The sequence below is a fragment of the Cavia porcellus genome, unplaced genomic scaffold (assembly GCF_034190915.1).
Source record: "Cavia porcellus strain 051 isolate PalLab524CR breed Dunkin Hartley unplaced genomic scaffold, mCavPor4.1 scaffold_2, whole genome shotgun sequence".
Lineage (NCBI taxonomy): Eukaryota > Metazoa > Chordata > Mammalia > Rodentia > Caviidae > Cavia > Cavia porcellus.
Genome location: NW_026947485.1, coordinates 78,211,475 through 78,231,093, shown reverse-complemented (window position 1 = coordinate 78,231,093; position 19,619 = coordinate 78,211,475). Strand labels below are relative to the sequence as shown.

The 19,619-nt window shown below is 37.9% G+C and overlaps 1 protein-coding gene across 2 annotated transcripts in view; it reads right to left on the bottom strand.

Moving 5' to 3' along the window:
- Positions 1–14,843, bottom strand: part of Slk (STE20 like kinase) — a 60,737-nt gene extending 45,894 nt beyond the window's left edge. The window contains 1 exon segment of one of the 2 annotated variants that reach the window (NM_001173020.2): positions 14,213–14,843. In NM_001173020.2, coding sequence (NP_001166491.2) covers positions 14,213–14,362 — 150 coding nt within the window. In that variant the 5' untranslated portion in view covers positions 14,363–14,843. 2 annotated transcript variants of the gene reach the window in all.
- Positions 14,844–19,619: the final 4,776 nt, after the last annotated feature.

The following is a 19,619-nucleotide window of genomic DNA, read 5'->3' as shown; positions in this document are numbered from 1 at the left end:
TGTAATGTTCCCTACAGTGAAACTGCAAATAGATAAGTTACAAAAGCAAAAATGTGATCCTCAGTCTTAGAGCACCATCATGATCCAGAGGTGAGAAGGGTGTGTGTGAAGCTGAGAAACAATAACTAACATCACTCATCTCAAACCCATGAGGAGTGCAAATGAGAGAACCAAGGCACAGATCAGTACTAAATATTTGGATAGTATAAAGAACTGTTAAATAACAAGAGGGATGACAGCACTGAAGAAAGCATGTATTTTAAGACTGCTGATATATTTTATGTGTTTCAAATTGTATGCTACATTTGGTGATCTTTTTCAACATCTTGATAAGATTCTGGTAGGAACAAGTGTCAGTGTGAAATAAGAATAAAATTATTCATCATCAAGTAGCAAAGAAATTTTACTTTTTGTGGCAGTTACGCTGCTACAAACCCAGAATTTGCCAATACTGAATCATTGAGATAAATATGTGCATGTGCATGTGGTGTTTGGAGTAAGGTATACACAAACACTCACACCATGTCCTTCACATGGATCATAATCTTAAATCTTAGCATCAATCCATTCTAGTACATTTTACTTTATTTTACAAAGAGCATAGAACTTCAGGTGTAGTCATATCTTGGCTAAGGCCATCCCAATAATAGATGCCAACATTGGGATAAAACCTTGTCTAACTGGTCCCAAAGATAAATGTTCTTGTTACACATATCCTCCTCTGCTGTCTCCAGTTTCTGGTTATACCTGTCTGAGTTGCAATAAAAAAGCAAAATGAGCGTTAACTTGTTCAACTTTAGCTGGGAATGTGCTACTTGGGTGATGCTATGCTCTCAATGCCACTTCCCAATCTCATGTTCACATTTAAATGCCAGTATCAGTAGGTGAGAACTTTTAAGGGATAATTAGCCCAAGAGGGCTCCACCCTCCCAGATGGAACTGGTACTTGTTAAGAACCTTTCCACCTTCAGTCGTGGGATAACCAACAAGTGGGTGCTCGCCAGCCCCTTCCTCTTGACTTCTAAGGTTCCAAAATTGTGAGTAACTAAGCTATTATTCTTTATAAATTAACTACCTAATCTACATTATTCTGTTATAATAGCACAGAATGGACTTGCACAGGGGACTCTTTATTTTCACACTCTATACAGACACAAGAATGACCATATAAGCACTACCAAGTAAGGAGATCAGTAAATTTGTAAACATAGAATTTGTGAAAAAAATGAAGATGATCTTTATATACTCTTTGCATAATTTGTGCAAAATATTACAGAAATATTTTTCTGAAAAGAATTTTCATGTCATTTCCTGAATACTGTAATAAGCAAAAATATATATTCTCTTTAAATTCCTAAACACTGTTTTTATTTATAATGTTCTTATTGGTTACTCAAAACTTAAGCTACTAATATCCAGACAAATCACTGATTTAACTCTGGTTAAATCTGCAGTTTCCAAAATATTTTACCAATTCTCAGATCAGTTTTCCAACTTATTTTAAGGACTTGCTGATTGAGCCACAAGTGTGCCAAAAGAAACAGAACTCAATCATAAACTAAGAAAATTTACAAAGCTGAAAAAGATGGAGAACTGAAAATTCAACAAGACAGAATTTTTTAAAAATATATTTTAAAAAACAAGACAAAAGATATACTACTTCTGAAATTAATTCAAGAAAAACAAAGGTTAAATGATGAGAAAAATCAAACCCATTTACAACAGCATCAAAAAGAGTTAAAACACTTCTGAAATAATCGAGGCAAAGAGTGTGTATAATGAAAACTACAAAGCACTGCTCAAAGAATTGAAGACATGAATAAATAGAAAAATATTTCATGTTCATGGATTTGATATTTAACACTGTTAAAATGTCAATACTCTCCAGAGAAATGTACAGGTTTAATTCAAATCCTATCAAAATTCTAATGGTGGGCTGGGGATTTAGCTCAGCGGCATAAACGCCTGCCTTGCAAGTGCACAGTCGTGAGTTCAATCCCTGGTACCAAAAAAAAATCCTAATTGTGTTTTTGCAAAAACAGAAAAAGTCATTCTAGGACTCACATGGAAATCTCAAGGAACCTGAAATAGCCAAACAATACTGAAAAAGAAGAACAAAGACTCACACATCCTAATTTCAGATGAGACTAGGCATGTGCAGGATGGTACAGCCATATACCCTAACTTCAAAACATACTACAAAGTTAGAATAATAGAAATAGTGTAGCATTAGCATAAAGACAGACATATAAATCAGTGGACTAGAACAGAGAGCCAAGAAAGAAACTTGGCACATGTGGTTATATTATTTTTTATAAAGGTGTCAAGACCATTCAATGGGGAACAGGTAGCCTTTTCAACAGGTTGTGCTGGAAAAATATATGCCCCATGCAATAGAATGCAGTTAGATGAGCTCTTATCTAGTATCACATACAAAAACAGAAGATACGAAACTATGAAACTTGAGGACATATGGGGTAAACTGAGATATGGAAACAATCTCTTGGATGTTACACAAATCCAACAAAGATAATGTAGACAAAGTGGACTTCATGAAAATTTTAAAACTGTGCATCAAAAGATAATAGTATAAAAAGATAACCTACAGAATGAGAGAAAATATTTGCAAATCAATATATCTAATAAGAACGATTAGCTAGAACATACTGCATACAGAACTATTCAAACTCAATAATAACCAAGCCCAAACAACCCAATTCAAAAATAGGCAGCAGAGTTGAACAGGCATTTCTCCAAAGATAAAGCACATGCAAAGATCCTAACCATCACTAACCATTAGGAAACCCCAAGTCAAAACTACAATAAGATATCACCTCACATGTTGGAAGCCACTAAGCCAATGATAGTTCACACGTGTGGAGCCAAACACACAACGAGTCTCAGGCACAGAGCGCCTGAGAAAGACCCTGAGGGCATGGGGTGCTGGAGGTCAACAAGTGCTCCAGCCCCAAGAACACGGCAAAACATGTGCATGAGAAGTGAGCTGGTTAAGCAAAGGGGTGTAGTAAGACAAGTGTATAAATAAATGCATTGCGGTGGCTGAACAGCCTCTTCCTCCCATCCAGAGAAGGGCTCCCCCTGACCCCAGCTCTCAGTTTCTATCTTTATTTGCTTCACCCTCTCCCCTACCTCCCAGGAACTTGGCTCTCATGGCCACCAGCAATCACACTTACTAGGATGGTGACTATCAAGAAAGAAATAACAAGTGTTGGCAGACTGAAGAAAATGGAACTCCTGTGCACAGCTGTTGGATATATAAAATTGTATGGTAGTTCCTCCAAAGATCAAAAATAGATTAATATCTAAAACAATTATTCCATTTTTTATTATATAATTGGAAGCTAAGTCTCAAAGAACTATATGTACGCACATTCATAGCACTGTTTGTCACAGTAATTAAAATGTGGAACCAATCCGAGAGTCATGTAGCTCATATATACAATAAAGTATTATTCAGCCTTAAAAAGGAAAAAAATTCTAACATATGCAACAACATGGATGAACCTTAAATATATTATACTAAGTGAAGCAATCCAGGCCCAAAATAATACATATATATAAGTCTCCTTACATAAGGTAATCAGAGCAATCAAAATCAGAGTCAGAAAGTAGAATGGTGGTTACCAACGGCCAGGGAGCAGGAAGAATTACTGTTTAACAGGCAAAAAGTTTTAGTTTTCAAGATAAAAGGTTACAGATGGATGGCAGTGATGGCTGTACAACACTATGCCTGTGTTTAAGACCACTAAACTGTGCATTTGAATATAGTCAAGATCATAAATGTTCTGAGTTCAATCTCCAGCACTGAAAAAAAAAAAGGTAACTATTACATGTGGGGTTTTTTTGTTTTGGTACCAGGGATCGAACTCACAACCGCACGCTTGCAAGGTGGACGCTTATGCCACTAAGCTAAATCCTGGGCCCTACATGTGTTTTAACATAGTAAAAACATAAGAATAAAACTTCAAAAAAGTAAATACATAAAATTTATACCTTTTCAGTTTTACAATAAACACTAACAAGTAATTATTTATTTTGTCCTAATAATTCTCTTTCTAGGAATTTATCTTAAAATAATGACCATTATAGAAATTATCATATAAATATGGACATTTCATACAATGAAGGCAATTGCAAATTAGTAAGGATAGTCTTTATAGAAATCAGTTCTGGGTCAATACATATCTGTACAGAAAACATGAAACTGAATTTCCATCTTACGTCAAACAAAAATCAGCACCAATTTAATTAAAGACCTACTGTAAAAGGTAATATTATAAAACTAAGAATATATGACATCACCATTCCCTTGGGTAGGGAAAATTTTCCTGACAAAAAATATTAATCATGTAGAAAAGAGTTAGTAAATTGACTACCTAAAATTTAAACTGTCCATACAAGAAAGAACACTGTAAAGAGTAAAACAAAGAAAAAAGAAAAAAAATTGTATTATATAATTAACAAAGGATTAATATATAGAATGCAGAAAGATTCCCATAAATCAATGAGGTAAAGAGAACTCAAAGTTTAACCAATACTTGAAAGAAGAGGAAATCTAAGGGGCCAAGAAGTATACGAAAAGGAGCTCGACCTCATTTAGTAATCAACGAAAATATTACTTCATATTTATCAGGGTATAGACTGAAACAGACACCAGCAAATCTAAAGCTTCTATCAAGATGATTTAAAGACTCAAAACTAGATATGATGTATTCGTTTCCTGACCATTCTTTATGAAATTCTGGCAGGATATTCTGAAATAAACTGCTGTTTATAATATTAGTTTGTCACCGAATGCAAGTGAGCCATAAAACATACTTAAACTTTTAAGTGACTTTATGAATTTCATGCTACATGAATTATCAACTAGAAATAAAACATACATGCTTTCCTATTAAAATAAAACATAGTATCTTGATTTCTCATGTATCTTTTTAATACTGAGATACTACAAAGACAATATACAAAAAAGAAAAAAGAAATTATATTTGTCAGGTTATGCCAAAATAATAAAGGGAGAAAGGGAAGAGGGAGCAAGGATTAATTCAAACATTTATCTTTTCTTTGAAAAAGTCCTCACATAATTGAACATTTTGGCACTTACAGAAAGTACAAGCTGATAAACTGGTAAACTGGAAAAGGTGACCACCTAATACAAAAAGCAACTAAATATTTTCTTTTTATTCTCTTTGTGTTATTTGGTGATTATTATACTTACGGATAAAAAACAGAAGGCCAATAAGAAACAGTAATATAAAGCAGTTATTCCCAGTTTTGACATTTTTCTTTTCATAATCTTGAGATGAGATTATCCACTTAAACTATGACTAAAAATAACTGAATTTTAGGGGAAAAATTACCTACCAGAATTCAGACTAATATCTTCCATTAAAATTTGTTTTGAAATCCTAAAACAACACATTTCAGTACATAAAAGTAACAGATTTTTATGACAAAGAGATTTTATGCAGTAACATAATAGTATCTTATATTCAAGCAATGGGTATGTGGCATAGAGACTCTCTTATGGCAAAGTAAGAATTTTGTTACTAAACTGGAGAAAGATCTGAGTAAACTTAACCATGATTTAAAAAGAAAAATCTGGAAATGCAGTTAACATGTCACTTAAGTGGGAGTGTAGGGCAGCACAAACAAGTAACTCTAATTCAAAACAGACAAGAAGTTTAGTTTAAAAGTGGAAATTTTCGCCAAAAAAGTTTAAAAGTTTAAAATTTTGCCAGAAAATATAAAAGAATTAACTATCATTTCCAGTGTCAGATTATTTAAAATTGTTTAAAAAGGATTCATCAATGCAATTAGACAAGGAAAAGAATTAAGGGGTATAGATAATTGAAAGAAGAGAAAAATATTAAGACAAAAGAGAAACAGATGAATGGATAAATGGATTGTTAAATATGTAATCAAGCAAATATGGCAAAATGTGATCTACTATAGAAGTGAAATAGTGAACATGTGTTACTCATGTTCAGGGCATAACCTTTCAACTTTTATATAGGAAATGACAGCTGGGAGTGGGGATGCACACCTGTGAGGCCGAGGCTGGAGAATCACTGACTTCAAGGCCAGCCAGGGCCACACAGCAAGACCCTATCTCAAAAACTAAAATCCAAAAATAAAGCAGTACAGAATAACATCATTAATAGCTTTCCTATATTCAAAGAACCTTAAAACATTTAATGGGAGAAATATCCATTATAGCAATTTAGGATAAAATATCAATGCAACTTTTTATAAGACAGAACTTAGAAAATGTTAAAATTTAAGAGGTCATAGTTGTTTTGTTTTGTTTGTTTTTGGTACCAAGGATCAAACTCACGACCTCGTGCTTGCCCAGTAGGTGCTTAGGGTGCTGAGCTAAATCCCCGGCCCAAAGTCATAGTTTTTAAAGAGGTTTTGGATTAGGCAAAAATTATTTCTGTTCAGTTGGTCACAACACATGGAAATTCTGTTTTGTAATTTTTGCATAACCTCTATAAATCAAAAACAGTTATAAAATAAAAAGCAGTCTACATTGCGAATAAAGATCTCATCCTATAAATAACTAAAGAAATGATAAGCAGTTTTAAGTGGGCAAAGGGTATAAATAAGCCCCACAAATACTGCACTCACCCAGGACGTATCTAGCAGTATCAGGAGGCATTAAGCCAGATTTCGTCTATGCTGAGTGAGATTCATCCATTTTGTTGCATGTCTAATCATTTTATCTTTTTTTCTTTCTCACTCTAGATAGTATTTCATGCACACTACAATTCACTTTTACTATTCATGTTAAGAGTACTACCCACCAATAATCTTGTACATTTAAAGCTGTCTGTTGTCAGCTTTACAGAACACTGCCAGTCTTTCAAAGTGGTTTTACCAGATAGTACCCACAATAGTATAGTTGTGTTTTTAGTGTACTTTCTGTCCAACACCACTGGGTAATATATAAACACAGCAGTTTTGCAGAGAAGGATGCCCAAGAGCATGGTGCAAGCATCTGCTCAACATCTGGGAAGGACTCCCTCGTTTTAATACACAGTGAAGGATATTACACGGCAAGCACCAAGCAACTCTGCTGGAAACACACTCTTTCAATAACCTGTTAATTCATGAATGGAACAGTCCACTCAGGAAGACAGACCCCATCACAAAAAAATCCCACCTCCACGCAGAATTAATGTGAATTTGGAAATTAAGTTTCCAACACGTGAAATATTTTTATTATTTCTATTAGTTTATGTTTGCAATCCAGGATCACGTTCATCGCGGGGAGATCTTACATGTAGGTAACACCTTCCCATCTCACTCTTCCCAGTTCCCTCCAATTCCTGCTCTCCTTCCCATGTGAAAAGGCTCCACTTCATTTTTTTCAGTTCTCTTTTATTCTTTCTACCTTCCTTCCTTCTTTCCCTCCATTTCCTGTTGCCCTTCCCATCTGAGAATGGTCTATCATCCTTCTTCCTATTATCTACTCTTTATTTTGCTCTCTAGATTTTGAGTTTCTCATACAAGAGAAATCACGAGACATTTAAACTTGTATGTTGGATTTACTTCACTTAAGACTATGGTCTCAAGGTATATGCATTTCCCCTCAAACGCCTAATATTTATCCTTCTTATGGCACAGCAATACTCCACTGTGTATAAATACCATACACGGTTTCTCTGTCCACTCATCGGTTAATGGACATACAGGTTGCTTCCAAGATTTAACTACTTTCACCTATGCTCCTATAAACATGAGGATCCGGGACTGGGGATTTAGCTCAGCGGCGTAAGCGCCTGCCTTGCAAGTACATGATCGTGATTTCGATCCCTGGTACCGGTAAGAAAAAAAAAAAAAAAAAAAAAAAAAAAAAAAAATATATATATATATATATATATATATATATGAGGATCAATGTATCACTGTAATGTGCTGGCTTTAACTCTTTTAGGAAGATTACTAGAAGCAAAAGAGGTGGGTAAACGGAATGTCTGTTTTTAGTTTTCTGAAGAATCTCCATACTGATCTCCTCAATGGCTGCACTAGTTTGCATTTCCACAACAAATGCAGATGGGTTCCCTTTTTCACTGCGGCCTCATCAGCACTACCTCTTCTGAGAAGTGGCTGTTTATTTCACTCGTCCATTTTGTGACTTCATCTTTGCGGGGAAAGAGGGTCATTTTTTAAAATTCTTCATATATTCTTAAATTTGGTCCTCTCTGAGGAGTAGCAGAAAATTTTTTTCTCATTCTGTAGTCTTCTCTTCACTCCATTAGTTGTTTCCTTCAATAATCAGACGCTTTCTAATTTGGTATGATCCTATTTATTGATTCTTGGCCTTATTTCTTTCACCACTGAGGTTCTGTTTAGCAAATCCTTACCTATACCTAAGCCTTCAAACATTTCACCTATTCTATCTTCCAACACATTAGTGTGTCTGTTTTAACACGTAGAGTTCTGATCCACACTATTTTGGTTTAATATGTGGTGAGATACATGGGTCTAGACTCAATCTTCTGCATGTGTCACACGAAATGTAGGGAATACATTCAAACCATAACTGTGAGTTCCCCAGTTGCCCTATATCCTCACTAACTATTGTTATTAATTTTACACTAAATGATTTTTACTAGTCATTCTATTGTGTGTAAGTGGTTTTGTTTACATTTCCTGATGACTAATGAAGTTGAGGGCCTTTTAATGTGCTTATTTGACATTTGGGTATTCTTTGTGAAATTCCTTATTAAGTCATTTACCATATTACAAAGTAGTTTCATAAGGTGTAATTTATATACCACAAAACTCACTCATTTTAAGTGTTCAATTTTATGCTTTAGTAAATTTACGTAGTTTTGCAACCAGAACCACAATCCAGCTTCATAACCCTTATGTTATCCCCAGGAAGTTCTCTGTGCACATTTTCCAGTCCCACCTAGCTTAAGACAACCAACTAGCCCAAAATTGTCTCTATTTTACCTATTTCTTACAAAAGGAAAACATACTAATATCAAAACCTTGTGTGGATAGCTTTTTTCACTTAGCAAAGGATTTCTACTCTCGGCACTACAGACACTGGATGAAGTACCTCACACTACATACATTTATATCAAATCCAAAAACATGTCAACAGGAGTCACAGGGGTCTGTGTAAAAAGTAATAGTAGTTTTGATTATTATAGCGACAATGAAAAAGAAAGGGACAGAGTTGAGACACATTGAGTAGGTAGAATTAACAGCCTTGGTGTTTGACTAGATTTGGTGAGGAAGGCAGCAGGAGGTATTAAAAATGATCTCTAAGATTCTGGCCTATGCAACTGGTAGATGGGAATGGCAATTCCTGAATAGGAACACAGGAACAAATTGCAGGCTAAAGCCATTAGTTGAATTAGTTCATGTTCTAGACTTGCTGAAAGTATCTGTAAGACATACAAGTGGGAATTTCTAATAGTTGAATATATAAATCCATAAATCCAAAAAGGATGGATCTAGAATTCAAAAAAGAGGTCTCAGAAGAGAGATGTAAATTGCATTTAGGTGGAAACTGAAGCATGGGATATGAGTTCTCATAAGAAAAGGAGATAAAGTAAGCAGGCCTATAGAATTCCAACACTTAAAAGTCAGAAAAGGGACATGACCTTGACTTAGTACAGTGGTCTTATGTGTTTTATGTTCTTTGGCCTATTAGTCTGCTTTTGAATCTGTATATATGATAATCCATAAGCTCTTATAAGATAAATAAATAAATTTGCTGCTGGAAACATAAAGGGTGGAAGGAATTAAAAGAAGGGAACTGAAATGTATTATGTACCCATACCAATTCCCTACACTGAATATAATCATTATATACTGCTAACATGTATTAATAAAAGTAAAAAACTAAAAAGGAAGGAAGGAGACCCACTAGCAAAGGAATCTGACAGGTAGACAGAAGTACAAGGAAAATCAAGAGTACAGTGACCTACTGAGCATGATGGTAATCCCAGCTGCTCAAGAGGCTGAGGCAGATGGATTCCAAGTTCAAGGCTCACTGCCTCATCTTGTTTCAGTAAATAAAAGGAATTGTAGGGATGTAGCTCAGTATCAAGGCCCTAGGTTGAAACCCCACTATTATCTAAAACAGAGAAAAAAGAAGAGGAAGAGAGACGGAGAAAGAGAAAGAACAGACAGCAAGGACAGAGAGGAGGGAGAGGACAGGGAAGGGAAAGGAACAGAAAACAAACAGAACAGAAGGAAAGGGACAAGAACATACTAGACACTGCTGAAGAAGACTTACTTAATTTTTTAATGATTAATGTTTTCCTAGTTAAGACAGCAGAATAAACAAACATTGATGAGGATAATAAACATTGCAGAAACAGACATATATGATAGAGGATACTGCAGAGACATATATGATAGAGGATACTGGGGAGAAGGAGATACCTTCTCCCCAGCCCACAGTGAAGTTCTGAGATAACTGTGAATGAATATTGGGAAAAAATAAAATGAGACCCCCGTCTCACACCATACACAAAATCCATTCTGGGTGAATTACTCTTCTAAAACTACTTAAAGCAAAATCATAAAGCTTTTAGAAGATAAAACGGAGTATCTTCATGTTCTTAGGATAACAAAGAATGCCTTAAACATAATTTAGAGCATCAGCTAAAAGGAATAATCTGACATTTTTTAGGCTACATTAAAATCAATAATTCTATTAAGCTGGGCATGGTGACACATGCCTGTTATTCTAGCACTCAGGAGACTAAGGCAGAAGGATCAATGTGAGGTGAAGCCATCCCGGGGCACATAATGAGTTCAAGGTCAATCTGAACTACATAGGGAGACCCTGACTCAAAAAAAACATTTTGTTAATAAAAATATGCCATGATGAGAAGGAAAAGTTACAGAATTTGCAATAATCATAACCAGCCAATGGCTAAATTTAAAATACATTTGTGTTTGTCATCCTGATATATATATGTATGTCATATATACATACACTTACAAATAAACATGGAAAAGATCAGTAGCAAAATAAACAAAAGAAAAGGACACAAAAGAAATACAATTTCCAATAAATATATAAAATAATTACTCACAGAAATCAAAAGTATCACATCAGATTATTAAAAATTATGACAATATCAAATGTTGATCAAAATTCAGGATAGGGTCATTTTCATGCACTGCATAAAATAATACAGTTACTTTAGCATCATCCAGTAAAATTAAAGCTATACTACTCTAAAACCCAGCCATTCCACTCCTGGGTACAATCTGAGTGAAACTCACACATCTGTGCACCAGTATAGTGTGTAACAGCCTAACACTGAAAACAGCCAATGTGTCCTTTAGTGATAAAGTGATAAATCACTGGCGATATAATCATAAAATGGAATGCAATACAACAATGAAAATGAACTGACAATATAGTTCTAGGACAGTGATATACAATGCTGATTTTGAAAGACAAAATACAACAGCATACTTAATATAATTCCATTTTTACAAAGCTCAAGTGCGTTCTAAACTAAATTCACAAAATTCAGAGATATACATCTAGATGAAAAACCACTGTAAAATGCAAATAAATAACTTAAAGATAGGACAGTGGTTTCCTTTGAGGGGAAAGAAGGGATTTGATTCAGAAAGGAGGCAGGAAGGAGTCTGGGGTGCTGGCAGAATCTCTTGATCCCAACGTTAATACAAATTCACTTTATTATTCTATGTATTTTTGTGTAGTTTTCAATGCAAAAATTAAATATTTCACTAGTTTTTAAAAGACAAAAACCCATCTAGTGTAAAAATCATTTCCATCCGGCATATACCTAAGTCCAGCTTCAATTTGTGTAAGAGCATTCTACACTTGATCTTAGCCAAAAAGCCGAGAAGGGATCAGCTTTCTATAAATAAAATTTAATATGCATTTATTCCTTTTTTCTGTTTAAAACAATAGTAGAAATCTAAATATAAAAATACTGTGAAGGACATTACATGTTTTCACTTATACATCGTACAATGGTTAAAAAAAGAAATGTAAAATTGTATAAGTTTTTCAGACACGAAAGTAATTTTGTTAAGAGTTGTATAAAGCTGAACTGAGTGGAAAAAATATAACTACACAATGATGATTCAAACTAAATACACAACATGATTTCCTAGTGACAATTTCATCTTTGTAATATCTAGCCATTTCCATAAGGAAATGATAGATGGAGTCATGATTAGAAAGTTTGCCACTGCACATTACTACAACATTAAAGTTTGACAAATACACAACTTGCCCAAGATCACCGACTACCACTGAGTGAAGGAACTGAGATATGCTGGCTCCAGAGCCTATGTTCTTAAAACTTTACCACTTACAATCAATAAAACATATTTGCCATTATCACCTATCACTTTCACTACAAGATTCCAGATGCCTTAAGAAATTATCTCTGGGCTGGGGATTTAGCTCAGCGGCATAAGCACCTGCCTTGCAAGCAGGCGGTCGGTCATGAGTTCGATCCCTGGTACAGATAAAAAAAAAAAGATATTAAGAAATTATCTCTGCCTTTCCTAGCTGACTCAAAGAAATTATCTCTGCCTTTCCTAGCTGACTCAAAGATTGTTAATAGATGAAAGGATCTGAACAAATGTTTGGGAAATTCTATGATGTTACAGCTAAGAAAATGGAAGACCCAAAGGAGTTTAGCGTTTTGTCCAAGGCCACAAAGCTGGCTGTGACAGCCAGCACTGAAACACAGTTCCTAACTCCTAGAAGTGACCCACTACACCACAAGTCCTTTCTACCCTGCATCTTACATGGCAAGTGCTTGCTGAAACCATACCTTACCTTCCACACAAACGCTGTTTACTTTGCCACCCAATGCTCACGTGCAGGTTAAGACAATTCTTTCATTTCAACAAAGGAGAGAGAGATGCATGTGACCAGAAAACAGTTTCCCTAAACGTACCTTCTAATTCTGGCCGACCATTTTACTACAGAACACAAACATACTGACTATAAAATGTAACCAATGCTATGGTAGCCATGTGAACAATGTATTTTGAAAGTACAGAGAAAGGAGTGGGTATTTCAGGCCGAGTACAGAATGAAGACTGCGGTTATGCCAATTTGCATTTGAGGCAAGGCAAAGGTGCTCAAAAAGTAGGAAAAATGGTATCATTTCTATGCATAGGAGGAAAATAACTATTAAATATGGATCAAAAGACCTAAAAGTTCAAGTCTAGGCTATGACTCTATAACTGAATAATTTTTGGATCTCGTGTCTTCACCGTAGAATTGTGAGTACTACTACTGGCTTGCCTACCTCCCAGATTTTTACAGGGGCCAAGTAACATGAAAGTGCCTAAAAACTGCAAAGTGCTGTACTTGTGTAAGTTATTTATGTTTTCACTTCTAGGCAACCCTGTGGGTCCTTCCTCTAAACTGTGCCTCATAAAAACCTCACCCTTCAGGATGAAAATATGTCGAAGACATCATTCATAGGTTCCTTACAGTGTAAACAGTTAACATTCATGCCTTCAGGTTGAAATGTCAAACCTCTTCTTACTGAAATAAATGTGTACAGTATATGTGAATTTTCCTGTAATTTCTCGAGCGCTGATACTGACTTTGACTTCTAGTCAATTCTTACTATAATTACATTTAGAAACTAGTACCAGATGTTGTTCTGGAAATTTTCTACCAGAAATTCTATCCCACTTTACAGTACACAGTCAAGCAAACGATACGAAGAACCAATTCAAGAAGAGTCTGCGAGTGGCAATCACACTACTCGAATCCCAAGAGACTGGTTATGTCTTAGATATAGACTACCAAATATATGTCCTAGGCCCCCAAATGTAAACTGCTTTCGTACAAGCATGCAGTACACAGACATCCACTGAAAAGACCAGTATGTTTCCCATTTTAAGATCCTTGAGGCCCACAATCAGACCTATTTCCTAAATTAAAGAACACTCTCATTCTCTGAAGTTTGGCGGCGTAGACTGCTGAAACTCTACCTCCGCAGTTATCACTCTTCAAGCTGCACCCAGGCTGCACCGTGCTTAACCGTCAGCCCTCCAGTCTAAAATGCCCGTTGGGTGATAAGCTAAATAAAGTTCCAAGGCACAAGCACAAAGTCAAGCTAAGGGACTCGGCGCGGGAAGCCAGGTGCCGGTCCGGCCTGGGGCGGGTAACCTCCGTGGCCACTTCCCGTATCCCCCTTACCTTGTACACTTTCCCGAACGCTCCGTCGCCCAGTTCTCCAATAATCTCCCAAAACTCCTCGGGGTTCAGGTCCCTCTTAACGTGCTCGTACTGCTTCTTCTTCTTCTCGCTACCCAACTTGAAGATCTTACGGAAATTGAAGAAGGACATTTTTCCTCCGCACACGGATTCTTCGCACGCCACGCTTAGAAACCACAATGGAAAGCAAAGTTTGCCGGCCCCGCGCTCCCTCCCGCGCCAGCCGACTGGGCGCGGGGTCTCCAGGGAGGGCGGGGCGGGACCCGGTCCGGCCGCGGGGTTCCGGAGAGTCCGCCGACCTCAGCCCGCGGTCCGCGGGAGGGTGGCTGGTCAGCCGGGGCCCTGGGGCTGCACCTGCCCGGGGCTCGTCCCGACACGGCCCGGCCCGACCCGACGGCTCCGAGCGGCCCGGACGCCCGCGGCGCGGCGACTTAGGCCTGACTCACGGCGAGTCTCGGGGTGGCGGCCGCCGAGCGCCACTGGGGAGGGGCTGGCGCCTCCGAGGCGCGCGGTCGAGAGGCCAAGCTCTCCGTCGGCCCTAGTGTCCTCCGTGGCCGTCCGCTCCAGCAGCGCAAGGCCCGCGCGTCCGCCCGGCTCTGTAGCACCGCCAGCCGCCGCGCTCCCTCCCAGCCTACACAGCCCCGGCCAAGCGCGCTCTCGGCCGCGCGCAGGCGCGCTCCCGAGGGGCGTGCCCACCGGCCGCGCACGCGCGCTGAGCCGCGGGCTGCGCGTCCAGCAGCCGTGTTCCCACCTCGCCTTCTAGATCTTGAGCCCTTGCGGGTGGCCGCTCCGAAGTGGCGACCTCCGGGCTGGACGCTGCTGGCTGTGCTGGCGGGCGATGCCTCTGTTCTGGGATGCGGGAAAAACGGCCAAGTTGACAGTTTCGTTCTGAGACTGGTCCCCGAGCGCGCGGGGGAGGGGCGGGGGTGGAAGACAGGGCTGGAGCGCTGAGTCCCGCGGCCCCGGGAGCGGCCTCCTCTGGCCTCCGCGTCCTCGCCGGGAGAGAGACCGCAAGGAGCCGTTATCTGAAGCTGGTGGCCAGAGCGAGAAGAGGTAGAGATGCACAGCCTGTGCACACCAGGCCTGGGTTCTGCCTGTGACCTAAGTGCGCAGAGGAGGCAGAGCAGACCCTACCTAAAAGTTGCCTGAGCCCCTTCCGGCGCGGTGACGGACACTGCCTGCGAGGCCATCTAACATCCTGCCACCTCCACATACAGAACCCTGGGCAGCCCTCGGTGACTCCGCTGAGCTAAGGCCCTGTTTCCTCATCCTGTTGGACTGAAAGGGCGCGGGCTGAAACCTGGCAGTGGTGACTCCTATCCCACACCGACTCACACAGGCACACCGACAGGGGCTTTCAGGGCAGGAGCCGTTCACCCAGCGTCTGAGTGCACTCCTTGACAACGTCCCGACGTGGCATAGGAAGGGAACCTGGGTAGGCAGCATGTTAGGTCATCAGGAACAAGGAAGCCCCTCCCCAGCTTCTGTCTGTGCCCCAAGACCCAAATTAGTCTAACAAATCCAATACGGGCAGGTTTCAGATGACCTAGAGTCTCCAACTCTCTCAACTTTCTGATTGGACTGAGGTATAACTGACATACAATAACTGTGTATATTTAAAGTATACATACATGCCCGTGAAAACAATACCATAATCTGTTTTATTACTATCATTTATGGAGAAAATGAAATACGCAAAGAATCAAAAAATTCTGCAATCCTACCAGCTAGCTAAAGGTCACCATTAGTGTGATGTTATTGTTCCTAACAGGATTTTTGTGGCCATTAACTTTTTCCGTACACGAATGAAATTGTACTAAATACAACACAAAAGATTTGCTGGGCGTGGTAACCCACACCTGTAATCCCAGCTCTTGGGAGACTGAGACAGGAGACTGATAAGAATTGCGGGCCAGCCTGAGCTGTAGTGAGTTCAAGACCAGTCTAAACTGCTGAGACTCTGTTTCAAGCCAAATAAACAAGCAAACAAAATACCAAAGTTTTGCATCCAGCATGTTTCCCATTCTAGTACAATTAGTAATTGTTCTCACTAGGTGCACACCCCTTGTAATCCTGTCACTCAGGAAGCAGATATAGGAGGATCACAAATTTGAGACCAGGCTGTCTGGATAGCAAGGTCAAGGCCTGCCTGCCTGGACTACAGAGTAAGGCGTTGTCTCAGGGAAAAAAAATAAAATTGAGCCAGGGTTATAGCTCAGTGACACACACAAGTGCCTGCCTGGCAAGTTTGAGGTCATGAGTTCAAACCCTGTACAAAAAAAAGGAAAAAATTAGTAATTACTCTTCCATCATGAGATATTTTAATTATTTAAAAATTTTCTCTTCCACTTATTTCCTCAGTGTAAGTCACAAGAAATAGATCTGAGTCAAAGGTTATATGTTTTGTTTCCTTTTTTTAACTGTTCATTTCTTTTTTTTTAAACTTCATTTCAATAGGAAAGCTTTTATTGTTCTCTCTAGTTAAAACACAATATATATATATATATATATATCCATGTTAAAAAATAATTCATATATAGAAATTATGAGCTAGGAAACTTTCTATGGTTAGTTCTTCCTTCTGAGTGTCCTTCTACTCAAATTCACTCCTGTGTTAAAAACTTAAAAATTAAACCAGAGCTAGGTGCGGTAGCACATGCTTGTAATTCCAGCACTCTGAAGCAGGAGGATCAAAAATTCCACCCTACCTGCAAACTAAACCATTTAGCAAAACCTATCCCCAAATAAAACATAAAAGGGCTGGAAATGTAGCTCAGTGCAAAAGCCAGAGGTTCAAGTCCCCAGTGCCATAAAAATTTTTTTTAAAAAGTAAACCTGTGATAATGGATACATTTATAGCATAGCCATACACACCTGGAATCCCCATATTTGGGAGACTGAGGCAGAAGGATTTTATGATTTTAAGGACAGCCTGGGCTGGGTGAGTTTAAGGTCAGCCAGGAATACATTTTGAGACCCTGTTGCAAGACAAAACAAAATAACAAATTAAAAAATATGTCCATGACATAGACAATGGCTATAATTTCATGGATTTATACTTTCCAAATTTATCAAGTTTTAGAATTAAATATGAAGAAATTTTTGTTAATCATACTTCAAGCAAGAATTTTTTTAAAAATCATTAACAAAACCCAATTAAAATTCAAACATCCCTAATAAATAGACACAGTCTCAGTGATTTTTTCATATATTATGGAAAAAAAGAGATGAACTTCCTTTGCAAGTTTTTTAAAAAATAAAATAATAAACATGGCCAAAAAACATTAAGCCTATAAACATAATCTTATGAACATTAAAGGTATGAACTTTGAGGGATAATATAAAAGTGGACTTGGGTGATAGTTGTATTGCATAAATTTGCTAAAAATCACTGGTTGTATGCTGAGAAAGGGTGAATTTTATGGTATATGAAATTATATTATATGGTATTATAAATTATACCTCCCTAAAGCTATTTTTTTTAATTTTGTTTTTGCGTAGATTTTTTGTACTGGCTTTTGGAGATAGGGTCTCAAACTTCCTGGACAGCCCAAATTGGCTTCAAACTTCTGATCCTCCTGCCTCAGATTTCTGAGTTCTGGGATTACAGGCATGTGCCACAAAGCCAGGCTTGTTTTTCTACAATTAGAAACAAGTGGGGGCTTTTGTCCTATGGATACACTTTTATATTTTTAAAAAATATCAAAATGGTATCCTATATAAAACATTGACATCTCTCCATGCCAGCACAAACAGTCTAACCTTGTTTAAGAGAAAATAAATAAAAACAGATATAAACTATAAACTATAAAACAGAGTTTCAAAACAGGGTAGTAGAATACCCATAATTAATACATTGCATATCATTATCTTCATAGTCGTTACTCAGAGTACAAGATATAGGCACGAAATATTTTTCAAAAAATTAGCTCAAACCTTTCTTTTCAATGACTAGATGTGTAACTGTCTTGTATGTATATATTTTTTTTTCACCTTTTTCAGTAGCTGCATAGAGTTCTGGCATTTAGCTGTATTGTGAGTTATGTGAGCATTTCTGTATTGGTAGGCATTTATGTGACTTCCAGTTTATTTGTCATTATGAACACTACCACAACAAGCAACCATATGCGAACATCTTTGTGTATTTGCCTGAGTGTGTTTCCTTAAGATTTAGTTCAAGAAGTGGAATTGATCAGTTAAAGACTATATTAATTTTTTTACCTGTGTTGCCAAATTGGTCACTAAAAGGACCCAAGTCCCCAAATTTGTACTCCTACCAAAAATGTACAGAAGTATCATTCATATCATGCCCTCACTAGCACCCAAGTATTATCCGTCTTTTTTCCTTTGCCAAGTTGATAGTCCACAATAACCTCTCAATTTAGAATTCTCTGATTATGAGTTTCATTGTTTTATTTCACTTTTATGAATTGCTTTATCGTATCAGTGAAGAATAGCAAGTGATATTCATATCCTAAGGATGAGAGGATCAAGTCTATCGTACTTAGCAAATGTTTGCAGAGTTCAATAATAGTTTGTCCATTTTCACCTTAAAGTTATAGCCTCAGAAATGCTAAATGAGATGCCATTTAGATGAGTTCATATTTTCTCAGAAATGGCTATCATGCCTGGCTCTGTTATTCATAAATCATAGTTTGGAATTTTTAAAATGTAGTTTAAGCAGTGACCATCTATTCATTTAATACACAGTTTTTGGCTCCATTCACCTTACAAGCAGTTTGAGACATTTTCACTAACAGTTTTATGAGCATTATCATTTTCACAGGAATATTACTAAGCAGTTGGGGTTTAACGTGTCAAATATGCTTCCTTCAAGCCAGGTACTGTGGTAAGTTGTTTAGACATGTCATTTTGCTTAAAGCTTGTACTAACCGGAGGTTAAAATCTTGATGCTCTCTGTGTAGAATAGAAGGAAATTGCAGCAGAGAGTTGAATAGCTTGCATGTGGCTCAAGAAGGCAACAACGACAGATTCAAAATTAATTTCAAATGTTGGTGAATTGGGCTGGGGATTTAGCTCAGTGGCATAAGCACCTGCCTTGCAAGTGTGCGGTAGTGAGTTAGATCCTTGGTACCGAAAAAAGACAAAAAAAAAAATGTTGGTGAATTTAACTCCCTAGTATCTAACAACTCCCCTAAAGGTTTTCTCCTTAGCCTCACTGAGCTCTTGAAATAGTTTTAGAAATAGAAAAGCCACTGCCTGCTGGGCACGGTGGTGCATGCATCCTGTAATCTCAGCCGCTGGGAGGCTGAGGCAGGAAGATCACCATGAGATCAAGGCCAGCCTAAACTCACAGCCAGACCCTGTCTCAAAAAATCAAAAACAAAAAAAAAAGAAAGAAAAGAAAAAAGCCAATACTACTTTTCTC